The sequence below is a fragment of the Panthera onca genome, chromosome B2 (assembly GCF_046562875.1).
Source record: "Panthera onca isolate mPanOnc1 chromosome B2, mPanOnc1 haplotype 2, whole genome shotgun sequence".
In the NCBI taxonomy this organism is placed as follows: domain Eukaryota; kingdom Metazoa; phylum Chordata; class Mammalia; order Carnivora; family Felidae; genus Panthera; species Panthera onca.
Genome location: NC_138343.1, coordinates 75,885,468 through 75,903,842, shown reverse-complemented (window position 1 = coordinate 75,903,842; position 18,375 = coordinate 75,885,468). Strand labels below are relative to the sequence as shown.

The 18,375-nt window shown below is 41.7% G+C and overlaps 1 protein-coding gene across 1 annotated transcript in view; it reads left to right on the top strand.

Moving 5' to 3' along the window:
* Nucleotides 1-4,165: 4,165 nt before the first annotated feature.
* Nucleotides 4,166-18,375, top strand: part of TBX18 (T-box transcription factor 18) — a 30,062-nt gene continuing 15,852 nt past the window's right edge. Inside the window, exons 1-4 of the mRNA XM_060616093.3 lie at nucleotides 4,166-4,967; nucleotides 6,121-6,325; nucleotides 8,503-8,604; nucleotides 11,821-11,992. Of these exons, the coding sequence (XP_060472076.2) occupies nucleotides 4,172-4,967; nucleotides 6,121-6,325; nucleotides 8,503-8,604; nucleotides 11,821-11,992 (1,275 nt within the window). The 5' untranslated portion in view covers nucleotides 4,166-4,171. The remainder of the gene's footprint in view (nucleotides 4,968-6,120; nucleotides 6,326-8,502; nucleotides 8,605-11,820; nucleotides 11,993-18,375) is intronic.

Sequence of the window (18,375 nt, the reverse complement as noted above, 5' to 3'; positions counted from 1 at the left end):
TCCTCAACACACGGAGAGGTGCCTGTCTGTGTGTGCCATGAGGGAGCAGTGAGGAACTGCGGTTCTGGATCACTCTCTCCGCGGGGCCTGGGTTTGCAGTAGTAGCCAGAGACTCCACAGAGAAGCCGGCAAAGGAGCAGCCAGACAGACCCTGGCCACCTGAATTTATTCTTGTAGACTTTGGAAGCTGGCAGATTGCAACTTATTATTTTTATTAACCCAAATAAGAGGGAGAGGCAAGAAGAAGAGTATGTACAAGGAGAAAGAAGAGAGTGGGGAAAGTAGGGGAAGGAATGGAGGAGAGAGGGAGCCCTTGCCCAAGTGTGTGGCACAGTCCCGTGATGCTGGGCGGCTTCTGGCATCCGTGGCCCCCAATTAGGATAGGGCTCCTTCCCAGATCAAGTTACAAAAAGTAAGGCAGCCAAATAAGAATCCCTCTTGGTAATTGGATTGGGCCTTCCCTCACACCTACTCTCCCCTCTATTACTCTATTTCTTGCTAGGCTAGTATTTTAGCGAATAATAAATGTCTTTCAATGCATGGGAAGGAAGTCCAGATCCTGCCTGTTTGGAAATTCGGAGACAACGTGCTGCGCCTCGAGTTCAGGGCAAAAAACAGACTCTCCTGTATGCCAGGGTAAATCTCTCTGTGTCAGATCTTGAGTCTGGGAAATCAAACATGAGGTTAGAAACTCTTACATCGATTGTCAAGTGTAAAAGAAAGACAAAAATAAAAACAAAAAAAGTCTATTTAGAGAATGAAATCCTGGCTCATAGGGTTTTAAAATTTGGAATTAAAAATAGTTGTTTATAAATAAAGTACAAAAATATAAAATACAGAACGAAATGCAAAAATATAAACAATAGTAGCTTAGGTGAGAAGCAGCAGCAAGCTATCTCCAAACATAGACAGGTATAGAGATAGATATACAGTGCAAGTCTTGGCTAAAAGCACAGCAGAAGCCTACAGAAAGAGTGAGCTAAAAAAAAAAAAATCTTTCTTAAGGATCCAATTTTAAACTGTGAAAGAAAAAAAAGGAAGGAAGGAAGGAAGAGAGGAAGGAAGGAAGGAAGAAAGGAAGGAAAGAAAAGGAAGAGAAAGAAAGAAACGGGACGAACCAGATATGCTTTTTAGCCTACTCTTGCCTTAGTTTTGCTCTCTGGCTGGATACAGATTCCACTAGGTACCATTCTTCCAAACCTGGACATTCAAGGCTCTTATGTACTTTCCCCTCTCGCGGAGTCTCAGAGACAGACCCACGCTGATAATGTTCTTCCCTGGATGACTTTTATTACAAATAGAGCCTGGCTAGTCTTGCCAGAGGCCTGACGGTTTAATTAAGTTTTAATCATTTCCTTAATATAGCACGACCTGGGAACAGGCATTTTCTCTCTTAAAGTGACAGGAGGCGCATGCTCCCTGTACATAGGCTCTCACCCACGTTTACACGCGCGCAGGTGCACACACGCGCATCCGCATACAGGCACGTATAGACAAGTGCACACGGGCGTACTCACGTGCACACAAGCACATACAGACATGTGCACACGCGCACACCTATTCCACCGAGCTTTTCTTCTGAGGATTCGCATCCTGTCCCCGTTTCTTTTGCTCCCTAGACTCGCGACGTGCAAGGCCCTGGCTCGGCCCTGGCACGCGCCAGCCACGCTTTTGAGAAAACGCCTTGTAAGGGCATTGGCTTCGCCATCCCTCGGAAGGCCGCGAACGCCCCCCCACCCCTCCCCGCGCGGACTCTGGCCTGCTTTCCTCCTCCCGTCTGGGAGAGGTTCGGTGTCCCTTCTCCCGGAGCAAAGGTCCGGGTGAGGTGGGGTCTGCGACTTGCTGCTTTGCGGAGTCGAGTACAGCCGGTCCTGCTAGTTCCGGAAGCCTGATCCACTTTCAGCGCGACTCCCAGGCTGCGAGCGGCAGTGCGGACTCTACCGCTATGGTTCCCAAAGCCCAGTCTGGACCTAGACTAAAGGGACCAACGCTTCCTCCTGCCCTCGGCGCCCAGCGCACACCTGGATTATCTATATCTGACATCCTGGGTGTCTGTGAGGTCCATCTTTCCAGCTGGTCGTCTATGTGGACGCAAGTTCTCCCATGTCTGTGGGTTCCGGGGTCTGTGTCCCTTTCTGCCCCAGGTAAAGGTGAAAGAAGGGACAGAGAGATGGTGGAGGCCTTGGAGCTGCGTGATCCGGAGAGCGCCCTTGCAAGCGCTCTAGTCCCTCCTACATGAGTTTGAGCTTCGGAGCATATAAATGGACAAGAACCCGTCTACAAAGCAAGCTTCGCGTCTGGAAATTGCGTTCCTCCTGCGGCCTCAGGTTTCTCAGGATGAGCCACTCTCTCGGGCCACTGGGCTGGAGTAGGCCTGAGAGCCCCGGCGACTCCACCCATGGGCCTCAAACACTCCTCCGAGGTCTCAAGGGCTGCTCAAAGGAGTCGTGGGTCGCTCCTTCGCGTCATCAAGATCCTGGGCCTGGAGCTGGGCGCTCGGACCTCGCACGCTGCCAATGCCGGCTTCAGACGCACAGTGCGCGGAGCTCCCGGAGCAGCCTCCAGCCGCATTTGCGCACCCCCCTTCCGCCCTCACTCCCAGCCCAAGCCCTCCAGGTGAACCTTGTGCTCTCCCAGGCCCGCTTCCCCTTCCGCCAGGCTTCAGAAATCGGGTTAGCGCTTACATTTTAGGCTGTATTACCCGCCTGGGGCGCCCTCCGGGGTCTGCACTGCTCCAGACTGTGCAAAGACTTCTTTTACAAATGCAAAACATCTCCTTCCACTTGAATCGGTTTCTTAAGCATTTAAAAAAGCCCTCTTCCGCGAGGGTGTTGCCGAGTCGTTTTTGACTCAGGTTGCTGTGGCCCCGCAGGGCGGCGAGTTCGTGGATAACCGAGGGCACCGCCTGCTCAGGTTCCTTCTCTTCTAGAAGGTTACCTCAGAGGAACCGCATATTCCCGGGAGCTACGGTACAAAGATTTCAGTGGCGAAAGCTACTCCCTGTATTACTCTACTGAAAGTTTAGAGAGAAGTCGGAGATAATGAGGAACCCAGCAGTTGTAGAAGTTGAATTGAGCGAGCGAGCAAACAACAGCCCTTTGTTGTGTCTTTTATACCAAAGATTTAAGAGTAATATGTATTAGGAATTTTATTCTACACGAAATTTGCTCTCTTTACACCAAACGCATTTGGGGTTTGACAAAAAAATCGAGTTGAAAGTACAAACAGTACAGATGCATGTTTGGTGTTATTCAATTAAAAAGCGTTTTTTTTTTTTTTTAATTTGTCTTGAAGAAACAAGCTGACTCTTTAAAAAACTGAGAAAAGAAGTGGCAAATTTTCTAAAGCAGGACAAATATGGAGTTAGGTTAAATTATAGAAACTTTTTTAAAAAGCTGCAATGGAAATTTTATCGTGCCTTAAAACTCATTTCATCGTGCGAAGTTTTGGGGTTTTGAAGCTAAGTCCTTATCATTGAAGCCACACAGAATTAAAATCCTAAGACTTACGTTTTGAAATTAATTATCATACTTTGAGAGGAAAGGGAGGCTTCAGAAAGGGCGTGCTTTTACAGACTAGTAAATATGAGAGACTAAGCGATAATGTAAAAAAAGTTCGTTCTCTTAAATATAAAGGACTTAAATATATCTTGAATTCCCACACGTTCCCCAAAAAAAATCCGCTAAGTAAAACACAAGTAAAGAAACAAACATAAATAAGCAACCCTAGTGCCAATCGTGGCACAGAATGGGCGCTACTAAAGGCAGGAATGTTTAAATGAGGAATGTTAAATGAGAAAAGGCGGGCTTCGTGGCTGAATTGTCTCCACCCGAAAATGTTGCGAGTTGTAGCAAAATTAAGTGATAAGGGAGTCGGACTGGAGTTTAAGGTTTTTTGGAAGAGTCTTGATATTCTAACTTTGGTGACCAACTCGGTTTAAAGCCAGGAGCCTCACATTTTCCAGGTCTAGGTGAGGAAAACTAGAGACTCAGGGGCTGGAATGGGTTAAGGCAGCCAGAAAGACTGGGTTCAGCGCCCGCGGCTGGCACTTCCAAGCCAGACGGCGGCGCTTTTCACTCTTTTTTTTTTTTTTTTTTTCCTCCTGCAACCTTGTAAGGAAGTGGGCGCGGGCTGCGCGGAGTCGGCACCTCCTGATTGGTTGGGCTGCCAGATGATTGACATGGCCTCAGACTCCACCCCTGCCGCTTTATTGACACTAATGAGCAAGTTCTTCCCACCGCTCTCCTGCTTGGAAGTGCTGACAGATCAAGGCAACAAATTTCAATTACAATCCCTAATTTGTGTCCGCAGAGTGTTTTTTACCCATGGTAGTCCTCTCTGGCTCATCAGTCGAAGCAGATCTTGGAGCAGCAGGAGGAGGTGGAGGGGGTGGGAGCGAAGGAGTGCATCAGTGAGAGAGCGCGCGCGAGAGATCGAGGGAAGGAAACTTGGCGGGCGCGTCGCTGGTTCCTCGGATCCCAACCCAAGCGAGAAAGAGGAAACGCCAAATTTGTTTTTGCCCGCGGCGGGGAAGGGGCCAGATCGGCCTGCGGGAGGCCCCGAGAGCCGTTCAAATTTTGGTGGGGGAGTAGAGCGAGTGTGTGCGTGTGCCCGCTTGAGTGTATATGCGCGAGGGGCGGGCGGGCGCCAGGCGGCGGGGATGGCCGAGAAGCGGAGGGGCTCGCCGTGCAGCATGCTAAGCTTGAAGGCGCACGCCTTCTCGGTGGAGGCGCTGATAGGCGCCGAGAAGCAGCAACAGCTTCAGAAGAAGCGACGAAAGCTGGGCGCGGAAGAGGCTGCGGGGGCCGTAGATGACCGAGGCTGTAGCCGCGGCAGTGGCGCCGGTGAAAAGGGATCCTCTGAGGGAGACGAAAACGCTGCACTCCCGCCACCGGCCGGGGCGGTATCCGGGCCCGCCCGGAGCTGCGCAGACCTGGAACGGAGCTGCGGCTCCCGGGGAGCCGTGGGTGAGTCGGCCCTTTCCCGCCTAACTTCTTCCCCGCGCGTCCCTCCCGGTCCCGCGGGGAATCTGAACTTCGGCGAGTAGTAGGAGTGCGCGCGCGCGGTACCCGTCCGTGCCTGAGGCAATTCTGCCACCAGCGCGTTGGCTTTGGGTGTCCCGGCGCGAAGCTCACAGCCGCCCTGGCCGCTCTCGCCATTCAACTCTGGTCGCCCTCCAGAAGGTTAAAATGCCGCTCCTAGCCTCGCATTTCAGGCTGCCACAGCCCACTTGGCGACCCGCGCCCTCAGCCGCTGCTCTTTTCGGCTCTTGGCGGTGTAGGGCTTTGCCTTCCGCATCTGCCTCCCTTGGGGTTCCAGCCAATGGGTGCTCTTTTTTCTTTCCTAACTTTTAAAAACAAGGGGGTGGGGGGAGCGACGGCATAACCCCCCCCCGAAACCGGAACGAATGCCCTAAACAGTTTGGGCAAACCAGGAAGAGGGCGGTGTATTTGCAAACGTGGTTTCCCGAGGGGTAGCCGAACCCTTCCCTTCCCCTCTGGATTCCCGACACCAAGGCCGACGGACACCGTGGGCTGGCTTTTAGCTCCCTTCTCATCCCTTCGCTGCTTGGCTAAGGAGTTCAGGGCGGTCGGGGAGTTTGGCGGGAGTGGAGTCTGAAAAGCTTTCTAGAAGATGCCTCCGGCCGGGCCCAAAGCGAGCCGCCTCGGAAGCCTAACGGGAAGGGAGGCCCAGGCACTTCGGACCAGGGATCCAGACGCCAGGCGGTTTTGCAGCGTGCGTTTCGGGTTTGCCGGGGTTTGCACTGGGGGTCTGGACTCCGGAACCCATTTCAGACTCTTTTGGGCACTTATCTAGACCCTGGCAGCGGCGCGAAACTTATTTTGGGGCCTTGACCAGGCGGAGGCCCGGAGGGAGGAGTGGACGCGGCCCTCGTGCCTTGGGACTCTGGGGTTCCGCTTGCACGTCGAGTCCCTTTGGTAGGCAGAGCGGTTGTCTACTCGTGGACCAGTTTGTTAGAAGAATCCGAAGGCACGAAAGCTCCCCCTTTTTTCCTGGTCCTTTTGGTCTCCCCAGCCGCCCTCCAGGAGTCAGTCTCCCCTTTCGACTTCCCCTCTCAAAGCCCTCACCAGTTACCCCTCTTTGCCCTTTGCTGCCCAGGCGGCTGTGAGGACGGCTTCCTGCAGGGCGCTTCCCCGCTGGCGTCCCCCGGAGGATCCCCGAAGGGGTCCCCCGCGCCCGCCCTGGCACGGCCGGGGACCCCGCTGCCCTCGCCGCAGGCCCCGCGGGTGGATCTGCAGGGAGCAGAGCTCTGGAAGCGCTTTCACGAGATCGGCACGGAGATGATCATCACCAAGGCGGGCAGGTAAAGGGCGATCTGTCGCGAACGCCCCGGCCCTGGCCTCACCCCACGATGGGTTAGGAAATAGGAGGGCCTGCAGAGCTGTGGAGTCTCTGGTTAGCACTTTTGTACGGACAAGACAAGGCCCGGGTTGTGGTTCACTTTTGAGACTGGCTTTGCCTGCCCACACCGCAGTGCAGTCGGTGAGGGGCACAGCCCCGCCGCCCTCTTGGATGTTAGGGAGAAAATCACCGTCCCCGCCGAAGCGGTGGCTGTTGCGGTTGATACTCCGTGTGCTGGGTAGTTCCAAATTCGTGGTTCTGTTTACGTCTGTCCATGCATTTATTTAGGCTCTAGTTATCGATTCCGAAACTACGGAACAGACGACTCTCCTTAGCCCGTCCTTTTTTAAAAAGCGCAGTTTACTCTTTAGAAAACTATAATTTGCTTCTTTTTTAAAAAAGATTCCGGACTTCCAAGTTGGTTCTTTATCAAAAGATTTCCTAGCAATGTAAGAACGTCTTGTGCTATTTTGATATTATATTAGAGTGAAAAGTTACTGGAATTATTAGTAATACATGTACAGTCGCTGCAAAAATAATTACCCGGTTTTTAAAAACCATTCTGTTGGTGGATCCAGTTACATGGTTCCATTTTTTTTCTAAATGAAATCTAACACATTCGCCTAAATTTGTTGAAGGATACCACACACGCAAAAATGTAAGAAGTTATATCTGTTTTTTGAAAATGTGAAATTTGCACACTCATTAGTAAAATAAATAGTTTTGTTGGGCAGATACCATTAATTTGAGGGAAGCACAGACGTCTTTGCATGTTAAAGTTTTCAGTTCATTTAGTGCAGTGAAATCTATGAATAATATCTTCTTAAAAAAGAACTTTAAAAAGTACAGCAACTCTTTCAGGGAATACACATGGCAAAAACCTGGATAGCATAAAAGTATCCAAACTTATTAGAAATTACAAAAACATATTTTATTGAATCCATATGCTACCTTCTACATTTTCACGGAGCTTTTATTAATGATCCAAATTCAGTCTTCAACAACACAAAGCAACAGTTGTCTTATAAAGGATGTAGTTAAAGACCTTTACTCTTTATCTTACAGGTGCACTGAAATAACACTAAAACAGCAGCATATTAAACTGTTCTCATGCCTAGTTAGGAATAATGGACTTTCTTTACTCTGGAAGTGGTCTTAAATGGCATTAGTGTTATAGAAAAAGTTTTTAGTAAATAACAGTACTAAAATTTGTGTTACAAGGTTAAATTAGCAAAAATTAGATTAACTGGCAGGGTCTTAGGCATAAATCTCTAGATGAAAGTTTAAAAGAAGAGAACTGCTCTATTTGTTTTTTAATATACAATAATTTACTGTTATACTCATGCTACTGTATCCTTTTTAAAGGATAGCTGAGTGTACTTTAGCATCTCTGATATGCATCTCTGATATGCATCTCTGGGAAGCCTAGAGAAATGCAGATTTTCATTTGTTTTAATTAGCAAAGTTTGAGTAAGTGCAGCTAAATAGGAAAGTATTTCCAGGGTATAGTGGGGGAAGGAATGATTTGGTAAATATACATTGTGTTTAGTTTCTGCTTTCAATAAAGAAGTTTTACTATACCTTTCAAATTTAGAGCAACTTTTGCACTTCACCTTTACCATGCTGCAGACAGGAAGTCCTGTCTCAATAAAGAACATATTGTTTGGTTATAGCATGGCACATTGGCTCCTTGTGGTTTTTTATAACCCTTTTAAAATTTCACATTATAATATATTTTATCACTTGTACAAATTCAGATTTTCTATGTCTACCATTTGGAACATTTTATTATTCGTATTATTAAAGTAAATATGCTTATTGATTTTTGTTTAAGACATAAGCTGCTTTTTTTTTTAGTGCTGTTACTCCTTCAGTGTACAGTTCTTTTCCTTTTAAGCTGTACTGACATTTCAGTAAACACAGTGCTTGACAGTGTACAACAAATTATATTTAAAAGCCTCAGTTTTGATGTGTCCTGTATTCTGATTCTTTGAATTACATTACCAAAGTGAATGCTATAAATTTTTCCGTATGAAAAACAGAGAGGTTTCCCTAGGTTTCTTGGCTTATTCATTGTCCATGCCTAATCACAAACAAAAACAAAACACATAACCTCTTTCCTCCCCTCCGTATGCATAGGCGCATGTTTCCAGCAATGAGAGTGAAGATCTCAGGACTAGATCCTCACCAGCAATATTACATTGCCATGGACATTGTGCCAGTGGACAACAAAAGATACAGGTACAGTGATCAGATGGATACAAGAGGATAAGAAAATGCTAGGAGTTTACAGGCTATGCCTGTTTCATCTGTGATAACTATGATGTTTGTTTCCAGAAGCCTGTAGAATTTCTAGATCTATAACCCAACTCCCGACAGTTCCAGTAGCCCAGATGGTGCCTTCTCTTACAGTAAATGTGGAAACTTAATTTTTGTTTTGCTTTTAACAGATATAGAAGAAGTGTTTTTTAAGTATTGATAACTTTAAATAAGGGCTAGTTTAGTGTTGCTAAACTGTGTCTTTTATAATGATTCACTTTTCAATTAGGATTTTGAGAGGAAATGTTAAATTTGTAGGTATACATAATATTCAGCGAAATGTTTCATTTTCTTTGTGATTGTTTCAATCTTTAAAGAAATTCCCTTTACCTTGTTATGTTCAAAATCATAATTGCTGGTAGGCTTTTTTTCCTTTAATATTAGAGGATTTTTATAATTTAGGAAATAGAATCTCCTAATTCATTACGATATTAGGACATCTTTAAACTGGTAATGAATTTGTTAACTGTTGTTTTTGGTTAGTAGTTAACACAGTAGATTTAAAAAGAATGTTGTAATATTTACATTTTGAAAGACTATATATTTATTTGGATATCAGGTAAAGTTGGAAAAGATACACATTCTTCAGTTTCAAACCTACCTCTGCTCTTTTTCTTCTGCAAATAAGCCAGTCAGCAGTTTTCAATGACAATGCTTTTTACTTTCCTGAGGAGTTAAAAATGCTAACGTTTAAAAAAGGAAATTTCGAGTAGAAGATCAGAAGATGCTGCTTTAAATTTTGTTCTTCTTTGTTTCTATGTATTTTTTAATTTTTATAAACAGCTAGAGCATTTAGTAAGTTTTTTAATGAAGTCAGATTTGGTTTTCATCACTTTTTAAAATTTAGGGAGTACTTTTTTGAAACAGGCTTATCATGTCAAAAGTATATAGATTCAATTAGTACAGGCACACATGGAATGCTAAAAGAATGGGTAATAAAAAAGACAGTTTTATTATTTGTGTTTTGTATTGTTACTGATTTTAATTAAACAACTCATTAAGGAGTTTGCTAAAATTATCTACTACGTGGTAGAAGCTAGAAGGCATTTAGTCTTTAAATATGCTTGGTTTAAAAATCCGTATTCTAATTTAGCTTTTGTGTTGAGAAAGATAATGTAATTCGTAATGAGCTTAGAAATTATTCCTTTCTCTTCCAAACTTCTCTCCTATTTCTCCAAATATCTTTCATGTATTTTGGGTGGTTTCTTTGACTTAATTGATTCTTATTATTCTCACATAAAGCAATAAAATTTGCTAGGATAGTATTTGCAAGTATAGTATTAAGATGTCAAATTTTGAAAGATCAAATTGTAAATCATTAATTTGTTTTCACTTACAATGCTTACCAATAAGTTTGGTTTTAGCAGTTGTATTAAGAATGTTTCACAAAGAATATGTAACATGTAATGTGTATTCTCTTGGTGGGTGTGGATTTTTTTGGAATAACTGTAGTGCAGTTTTTTTCTTGAATTTCTAAGATTTGCATTTTCTAACTTTTTTAGGAGTAGTAGAAAAAATTTTTTGGTTATTTTCTGCTATCAAAGAGTGATATTTGATTGTTAAAAATACTTGTGATTTATTGTAATGTAAAATTAATATTCACAAAAGCCTAATTCATTATACCAATTCAGGGAAATTTTTAAAAATTATTTTTAATTTTGTGATTATATATTTTTTCCCCAAGGAAAGGAATTAAAGAATAGAAGGCATATTGAGCTCAAAAGAGAATAAAATATATGACATTAGGTGAAACAGAGAGCCTTACCAGAGATGTTATGAAAATCTGTCATGCTATTTCTAAAAGAAATTTGCATATAACACCGGTAGAATTCTCTGAGACTATTCACAAATTATTGCTTTAAATTGTATGTCATATTTTAAAATACAAATGGAAGGAAAACACCTAAGTATGTAATTTCATTTTATACCCTTTTCTAAGTGAATCATCATATACTAGTTTCTAGTTTTTGAATTAGCGAATTTTAGATTAACATTAATAAATGATAATCTGAATATAGGATTGAATATTATGATCTTATTTATTACCTAAAACATTATTATTTAAATGTATTGTTCTTATGGAGTCAATATATTTGAAACACTTAAATGAACAGAAGAGGATGTTTGGTCTCTTAATTTGAAAAGTAATATTAATTAGATATGCCCTTATTTTCAAAGTTTGATGTATATTCTTATTAGTGGAATTTGAAAACTGAAGAATTTTCTTATAAGGGTTGAGAAAGAGAAATATAGGCTATAAAGACCTACATTTTTTCATTATACAAAATTTTTAAGTTAAACTTAATACATTATCTGCAATTTTTAGCTTAACTGAATTAGAAAAATGTTCTAAATGATAATAGCTAAACTTTTTTTCTAAGAAAATGAAAGTATGGAACTTTTGACAGTTTCCCCTTGCCTTTCCACCATTGACCTCATCAGCCTGTACATTCCTAAAATGGGAAGTGGTCTTAAAGGAAGTGGGCACTTTAAAGGTATAGCTCTCAAGGTGTTTTGAGATTCACTTAAAGGTGAGCTTGACAACTTAATAGTTTCTTCATGTCAAATGAATATCCAGGTGAAAAATGGAAAATATCAGTATGCAGATGGAATGTCTAGTGTGAATAAGTGTGAATCATAAGAATGAAGATACTTGAATTTATGGTGGTGATAGTGTGCATAAAGCCTTAACACATCACTTGCTCTGAAAGGTCTGTAAACCACGGCTGCCTCCGAGAGTTTTTTGAAAAGTGCTTGAAATGTTATTTAAAAAAATTTTTTTTTTCAACGTTTATTTATTTTTGGGACAGAGAGAGACAGAGCATGAACGGGGAAGGGACAGAGAGAGAGGGAGACACAGAATCGGAAACAGGCTCCAGGCTCTGAGCCATCAGCCCAGAGCCTGACGCGGGGCTCGAACTCACGGACCGTGAGATCGTGACCTGGCTGAAGTCGGATGCTTAACTGACTGCGCCACCCAGGCGCCCCTTGAAATGTTACTTTATGTGTATTGGATGTAAAGAGCAAATTGTTTTTTAGACTTAAAAAAAATAAGATATTCAGTTTGTCTGATTCTACTGACTTGTAAATTCCAAGAAAGCAATATTCTATATACTGAGCCTTGTCATTGCCTTCTAGGTATGTTTACCACAGCTCTAAATGGATGGTGGCAGGTAATGCTGACTCCCCTGTGCCACCACGGGTGTACATTCATCCGGACTCGCCTGCCTCTGGGGAGACTTGGATGAGACAAGTGATCAGCTTTGACAAGCTGAAGCTCACCAACAATGAACTGGATGACCAAGGCCATGTGAGTAGATGGCTTCCCTAAGGTGCCACCATTGGTGGTGTAGACATATATGTACTGTGTCTGACTGAATGGCATGAACTTCTCTCAGATCATAATATTCCTCTCTTGGTTGGTCAGCATGTGCTTAATCTGTGCAAAATCAAGGTTATATTTGCATCAGAGACTACGCCTGTGGCCTGAAGCATATCCTATGAAACATTTAATAGGTTAAAACTAGATACTGCATTTGTATTAAAATGAAAGAATCTCAGGCAGACTTTTTTAGCCAAAACATATGTTTGTAACCCTATAAGGTGCTAATTATTATGGTCTGACTATGAATACTTAGGAGTTGGGTCAACAGGGATAATGGCTTATTGTGTCCTGCCTGCATCTAGCTCTTTTCCCTCTTGAAGCTTATTGCTTCTCAGTAATGGTCTAGGCTTACACTATTTGTGTCCCATTTTTATAATCTCATCTAATGTGTCAAAATGTTACAGTAACAATTCTTTTTAGTCTTAAAATTGCTGAAACATATGTAAATCAAAGTCAGTCATTCCAATAATGTAGTGATTTTTAACGCCTTATTGTTATGCAATATTATTCGTAGGCAATATTTCTACCTTATTATTTTAATAAATAAGTAACTCTGGATACATGCTGATTTCCATCAAAAGCTAGCATTTCTATTAGGTTTTTGTTATTTGAGAGGGTTTTGATTGAGGCAGGATTGAAATATCTTTTGAAGAACACATCATACATAAAAGGAATATCGAATATCAACTAGTTCATTTCTCAAAGTGTAACATAAAGATAGCATATTTATAAGCAAATCTTTTCAAACAAAAATGCAAACTGTCATAACCTAGTAATACACTTATGACGGGGTATGATTTGTAAACTGCTAGATAGTATCTTAAGCAATGACCTTAAAAACATTCAAGTATAAATTTCATTGTGGTACAAATTCAGTATCTAGATTTTTAAGACACATCTATTTTACACTGCTTTTGTTTGTTTGTTGCCTTTTATGATTGAAAACAAAATCAGAGGGCTTCATTGGTCTGACTCTTGATCTCAGCTAAGGTCTTGATCTCAGTGTTCTGAGTTCAGGCCCCACAGTGGTGGGTGTGAAGCCTACTTAAAAAAAAAAAAATCAGAAAAGCAACATAGTAGATTTCATTTCTGAATCCAACTTCATGCTCTGTATTTTAGTGCAGTAGTTATTTCTGTTTTTATTCTTTATTTACACAGTCAAGTTGTAACAGTTTTCACTTGACTTCAGGGAAGGAACACTAGTTTCTTCTGTCTCATTGAGGGAGCGGACTGAAATATTGCCAGCCTGTTCATTGAGGGGTCTTTTGTTTTTGGAATAGAAAATTTAAAAATAGGGGCGCCTGGGTGGTTCAGTTGCTTGAGTGTCGGACTTCAGCTCAGGTAATGATCTCACTGTGAGTTCAAGCCCGCGTCAGGCTCTGTGCTGACAACTCAGAGCTTGGAGCCTGCTTCGGATTCTGGGTCTCCTCTCTCTGCCCCTCCCGTGCTCATGCTCTGTCTCTCTCTGTCTCTCAATAATAAATAAACGTTAAACAATTTTTTTTAATTTAAAAATAATACTGTTAAGTGTGACTTGTTTTCAAAAGCTTAAGTATCTTCTACTTTTCAGAGTCCTACAGTTTAAGAATATATCTTTTAAAGAGATAATTGGGTCTAAAAACTATACACTGTCGGGGCGCCTGGGTGGCGCAGTCGGTTAAGCGTCCGACTTCAGCCAGGACACGATCTCGCGGTCCGTGAGTTCGAGCCCCGCGTCAGGCTCTGGGCTGATGGCTCGGAGCCTGGAGCCTGTTTCCGATTCTGTGTCTCCCTCTCTCTCTGCCCCTCCCCCGTTCATGCTCTGTCTCTCTCTGTCCCAAAAATAAATAAAAAACGTTGGGAAAAAAAATTTAAAAAAAAAAAAAAAAAACAACTATACACTGTCATATATAAAGTACATACTTCTTTCAGTAATTTAAATCACTTTCTAATTCTAAATTTTTCACATCAGGTAACTGGCTTTATATCTAATACTTAATGTATCTGCAATATTTGATGTAGATATGGTAATTTATCTATATAATTTAAATTTTGTAATCTCATTAGACTTTCTGTCAAACAGTATTCTCCAGAGGAACAGAACCAGTAGAATGTGTATAAATATATACATAGAGAGAGATTTATTTAAGGAATTGGCTCACGTAATTGTGGGGGCTGGTAGGTCCCAGAACTACAGCAGCAGGCTGGAGACCCAGGGAAGAGTTGATCCTGCATCTCAAGCATGAAGGCAGTCTCAAAGCAGGATTCCTTTTTCCTCAGGGGACCTCAGTCTGTTTCTTTTAAGGCCTTCAACTGATTGAATAAAGCCCACCCACATTATGGAGGGTAATCTGCTTTACTCAAAGTCTACTGACTTAAATATTAACCTTGTCTAAAAAATAACTTCACTGGGACACCTGGGTGGCTCAGTCAGTTGAATGTTTGACTCTCGATTTTGGCTTAGGTCTTGTCATGGTTTGTGAGTTTGAGTTTGACTCCCGCATTGGGCTCTGCACTGACAGCATGGAGCCTGCTTGGGATTCTCTGTCTCCCTGTCTCTCTGCCTCTCCCCTACTTGCCCTAATGCTCTCTCTCTCAAAAATAAATAAATAAACTTAAAAAAATTTACAAATTCCTTCATAGCAACATCCAGACTGTGTTTGCCCAAATATCTAGGGAACATGGACTAGCCAAGTTGACACATAAAATTAATCATCACATAGCATTTGTTTAAACACAAAAGAATACATTGCAATTGAAATTCAATTGCTTATACCTAAGTAATTATAATATTTCACTTTTACGAAAAACAAAAACATAGAAAACAGTAAAAATCTAGAGAAATGTGTCATCTATCAGTGAAATTTTTCTTTTAAGGTTATGGCAGGATGTAATATTTTAATACAGGGTAGGTAATTAATGAGTGTGGGAAACAGGGAGATAAAGATATGTACCTATTTTGGAAGCAAGAAAATTGCCTTTGTACATGGTAAAAATGTATGAATCAGTTGATACTAGAGGAGAATGTAGGAGGGAAGATGCTCTTTTCCATTGTTTATCTTTAAAAAATTATATCTTTTTAAATTTATTTTTATTAATTTTTTTTCAAGTTTATTTTAGAGAGAGAGAGACACACACACACACACACACACACACACACACACGGAATGGGTGGGGGAGGGGCAGAGGGAGAAACACAGAATCTGAAGCAGGCCCCAAGCTCTGAGCTGTCAGCACTGAGCCCGATGCAGGGCTGGAACCCACGAACCATGAGATCATGACCTGACCTGAAGTCAGATGCTTAACCTACTGAGCCACCCAGGTGCCCCTTAAAAAAATATTTTTTAAGACTTTGTAAAATGTATTATAATGTAGAAAGCCATAGTCTCTGCCTTCAGTGATTTAACCTAGATGGGGAGAGAAGACATGCACACAGATGATCATGCTGTCTGCCCAGAGAAATACAGATGCCACATTATTTCAGCCAGGAGAGATTGGGAAGGCTTCATGAAGAAGGTGTCTATTGTATTTTTTTACTCAGTTTGATGACCCCAGGTGAGGTTAGATTGGAGATTAAGAAATTGTTCCTCCTTCTATTATTTATTTGTTTATTTTTAAGTAGGCTTCACGCCTAGTGCAGAGCCCCATGCAGGGCTTGAACTCAGGATCCTGAGATCAAGAGTCAGATGCTTAACCAACTGAGCCACACAGGTGCCCCTCTTACTCTATTGTTGATGTGATTCAGCATCTAAGAATATAGTAGTACCATTATGGTGGAACTTTCTAATTCAGTAGCCCTTTTCTTGACTCAGAGACCTCTTAGGAACTCACCCCTCTGTCATCAGATGGTGAAAGTCCCCCTAACTGCAAATTCTGAAGGAAGTGATACTAATTTCTAATTAATCAAGCTGTAGACACAAATTAGAGGTGAATTTTGCTTTCTTACCTTTTTTGGCCTCTCACCTCCCAGTTTTACTCTTCTAAAAGTATATAAGCATTCAACATAGTGACCTGAGAACTGCATGTAGACTTGGGACTTTTATTAAACACAGTGTGTTTAACATAGGACTCAAATCTTCACAGGGCTGTGACTGAACCTAGAACTGCATGAGACATGAGGTTATGTGCTACTAGGTTTTCCTCAATGTGACTTCATCTTTCCAAATACCAGGGATTATCTAGAGAGGAATATTGAAGAGAATCTAGACTGGAATGTCCTACCCCTCCACAACTAATCCTTGAATGTTGTAAAGACTTTATAATCTCTACTTCATGGCGAATCTGTAGCCAGCTTTACATTGGATTGTATACAGCCAAGACCGGTCCTTGGGCTACCCATGTGTAGATGGTTAGCATGCTTGGGTAAGGTATTTCCTTCTCATCATGTGCATGGTTCCCTGTTCATCTGGAGTTTGTTGTCTGGAGGGAAACATTTTACACGGACATCTCTGAAAAATTAGAAGACGTTTAACAGGTAATGGTGTCTTTAAACATTGGCAGGACTCCTACCCACAGTGCTGGGGTGCTTTGGAAGGAAGCATGGCCAGCCTGCCATAGTCAGGAGACCTGTGAAGGGTCTCTTTCTCAGCTGCCAAAGGGTTGGTGACATAGTCACCCTAGCTCCAAGTTTGTCCTCACCCTCTTTCATTTCTGCTTGAGATTCAGGTAGGGAAGCAAGGTATTACAAGGGAGATTGCCAAGATCTCCTTGAGAAAAACTTGCAACAGCTTGGAGATCCAACATGTTCATGTTCATGAGCATGTCACTTTGGCGCTCTGAGGCTTGTTCTTCTCATGTGTTTTAGTAGAACCAGAGGATTTTGAGTGAATCAGATGAGCTGATGAACTTGAAAGTACACATTTGTAAGGAGTGTTGTATATTCAGCATCACATCTGAGACAAAACCAAGGTCATCTTGCCATGGAGCTTGTGATCCGATGTTACTGTCTTGACCCCTACCTTTAAAATGAGTCAGTACCAGTGATCACCAATAATGCAGGGAGCTAAGTATCTGCTCTTCCTCGGCCCTTTGCTTGACTTGTTCCAACACTGACATTTAGGTCATCTAGAAAATTTCCAGAGTCAGCAGGTAATGTTTCCTTATTGAGCTGTTTTATAAGGCACAGCTGGCCTGTCTGTCAAACTTCAGGCACTTTAGGCCCTTCATATTAGAGATAAGTAATATCATGCTTCTTATGACTCAGAACTAGTGTCTTTAAAGTGGAAAAAATGTGTATCAAAGAAAACTGTGTTTATGAACATTAGTCCATGTAACTATGTTACTAGGTAATGCCAAAAAGAAAACCAAAAAATCCTCCATTTAAACAGAACAGAGAGCATGGTACATGCAGATCCGATATAATTATTTAAGTTTCAGCATTATCATTGTGGGCTCCTTGTTTATAAGGCCAATAGTTCTCCTGGTTTTATTTGTTCTATTAAATAAGCAAAATGTTATTGACCACTCATCATTGTAAGTTTGATAGATCATTAAAAAGCAAATAATGCTATTTTATTCAGAAGAGCTAGGCTTGTTTAGCATTACCTGAAAACGTCCAGGAATATACTAAATCTGTATAGATAATATTGAAAACATGTTATTTTGCTTGAATGATCGATCTCCAGTTTACTATAGGCAGTTGCCATTTAATGTGCAAACATAGGCATACATCAGCTACTTCTATACCTTACTCCAGTATACCCCGCCTTAGGTCATCTTGGAAATGCTGTAAAGATATAAAGAAGGAAATAAAACTTAAGTATATATAGCAATATGGAGAAATCTGCTTGAGAGAACAAAGACTTCATAAAATCAGAACCTACGTTCATTGACTAGTAAACAGAAACCCAAATCAGTTTTAGTTTCCTTTATTCCAAGTTAGTTTATTCTAGTCTTCCAAAATTAGCTATGTATTTATTTTTGTTTGTTTGATGTGAGGTAGCTTTCTCCATTTTTTCTTCTCTGGAATTTACTGATCATTAGAATCATTAGAATAAATCTTGCATTTGTGTTTTACCTGGCTCACACAACCACACGCACATGTTACATTATGACCTAGTGTAAGTAAACACACACAAAGTGAACAATGTTTTGCAAAACAGTACTTAATCCTTACTATAAGGAGCACACTCGATGTTTCTACTTTATAATTTTATTTATTTAAAAAATTTCTTGTTGAGACCTTTTAAATTGATTTTTTGTGAGCCACTAATGGGTTATTGAAGTTCTGTCCTTTTTTTAGATCTGGAAAGAGACTTTTCCAGAGGCTGCAGATTCATGTGTGTGTCCACACGTGACTATGAGAGCTATTGTATTCCCTTACCCTTTCC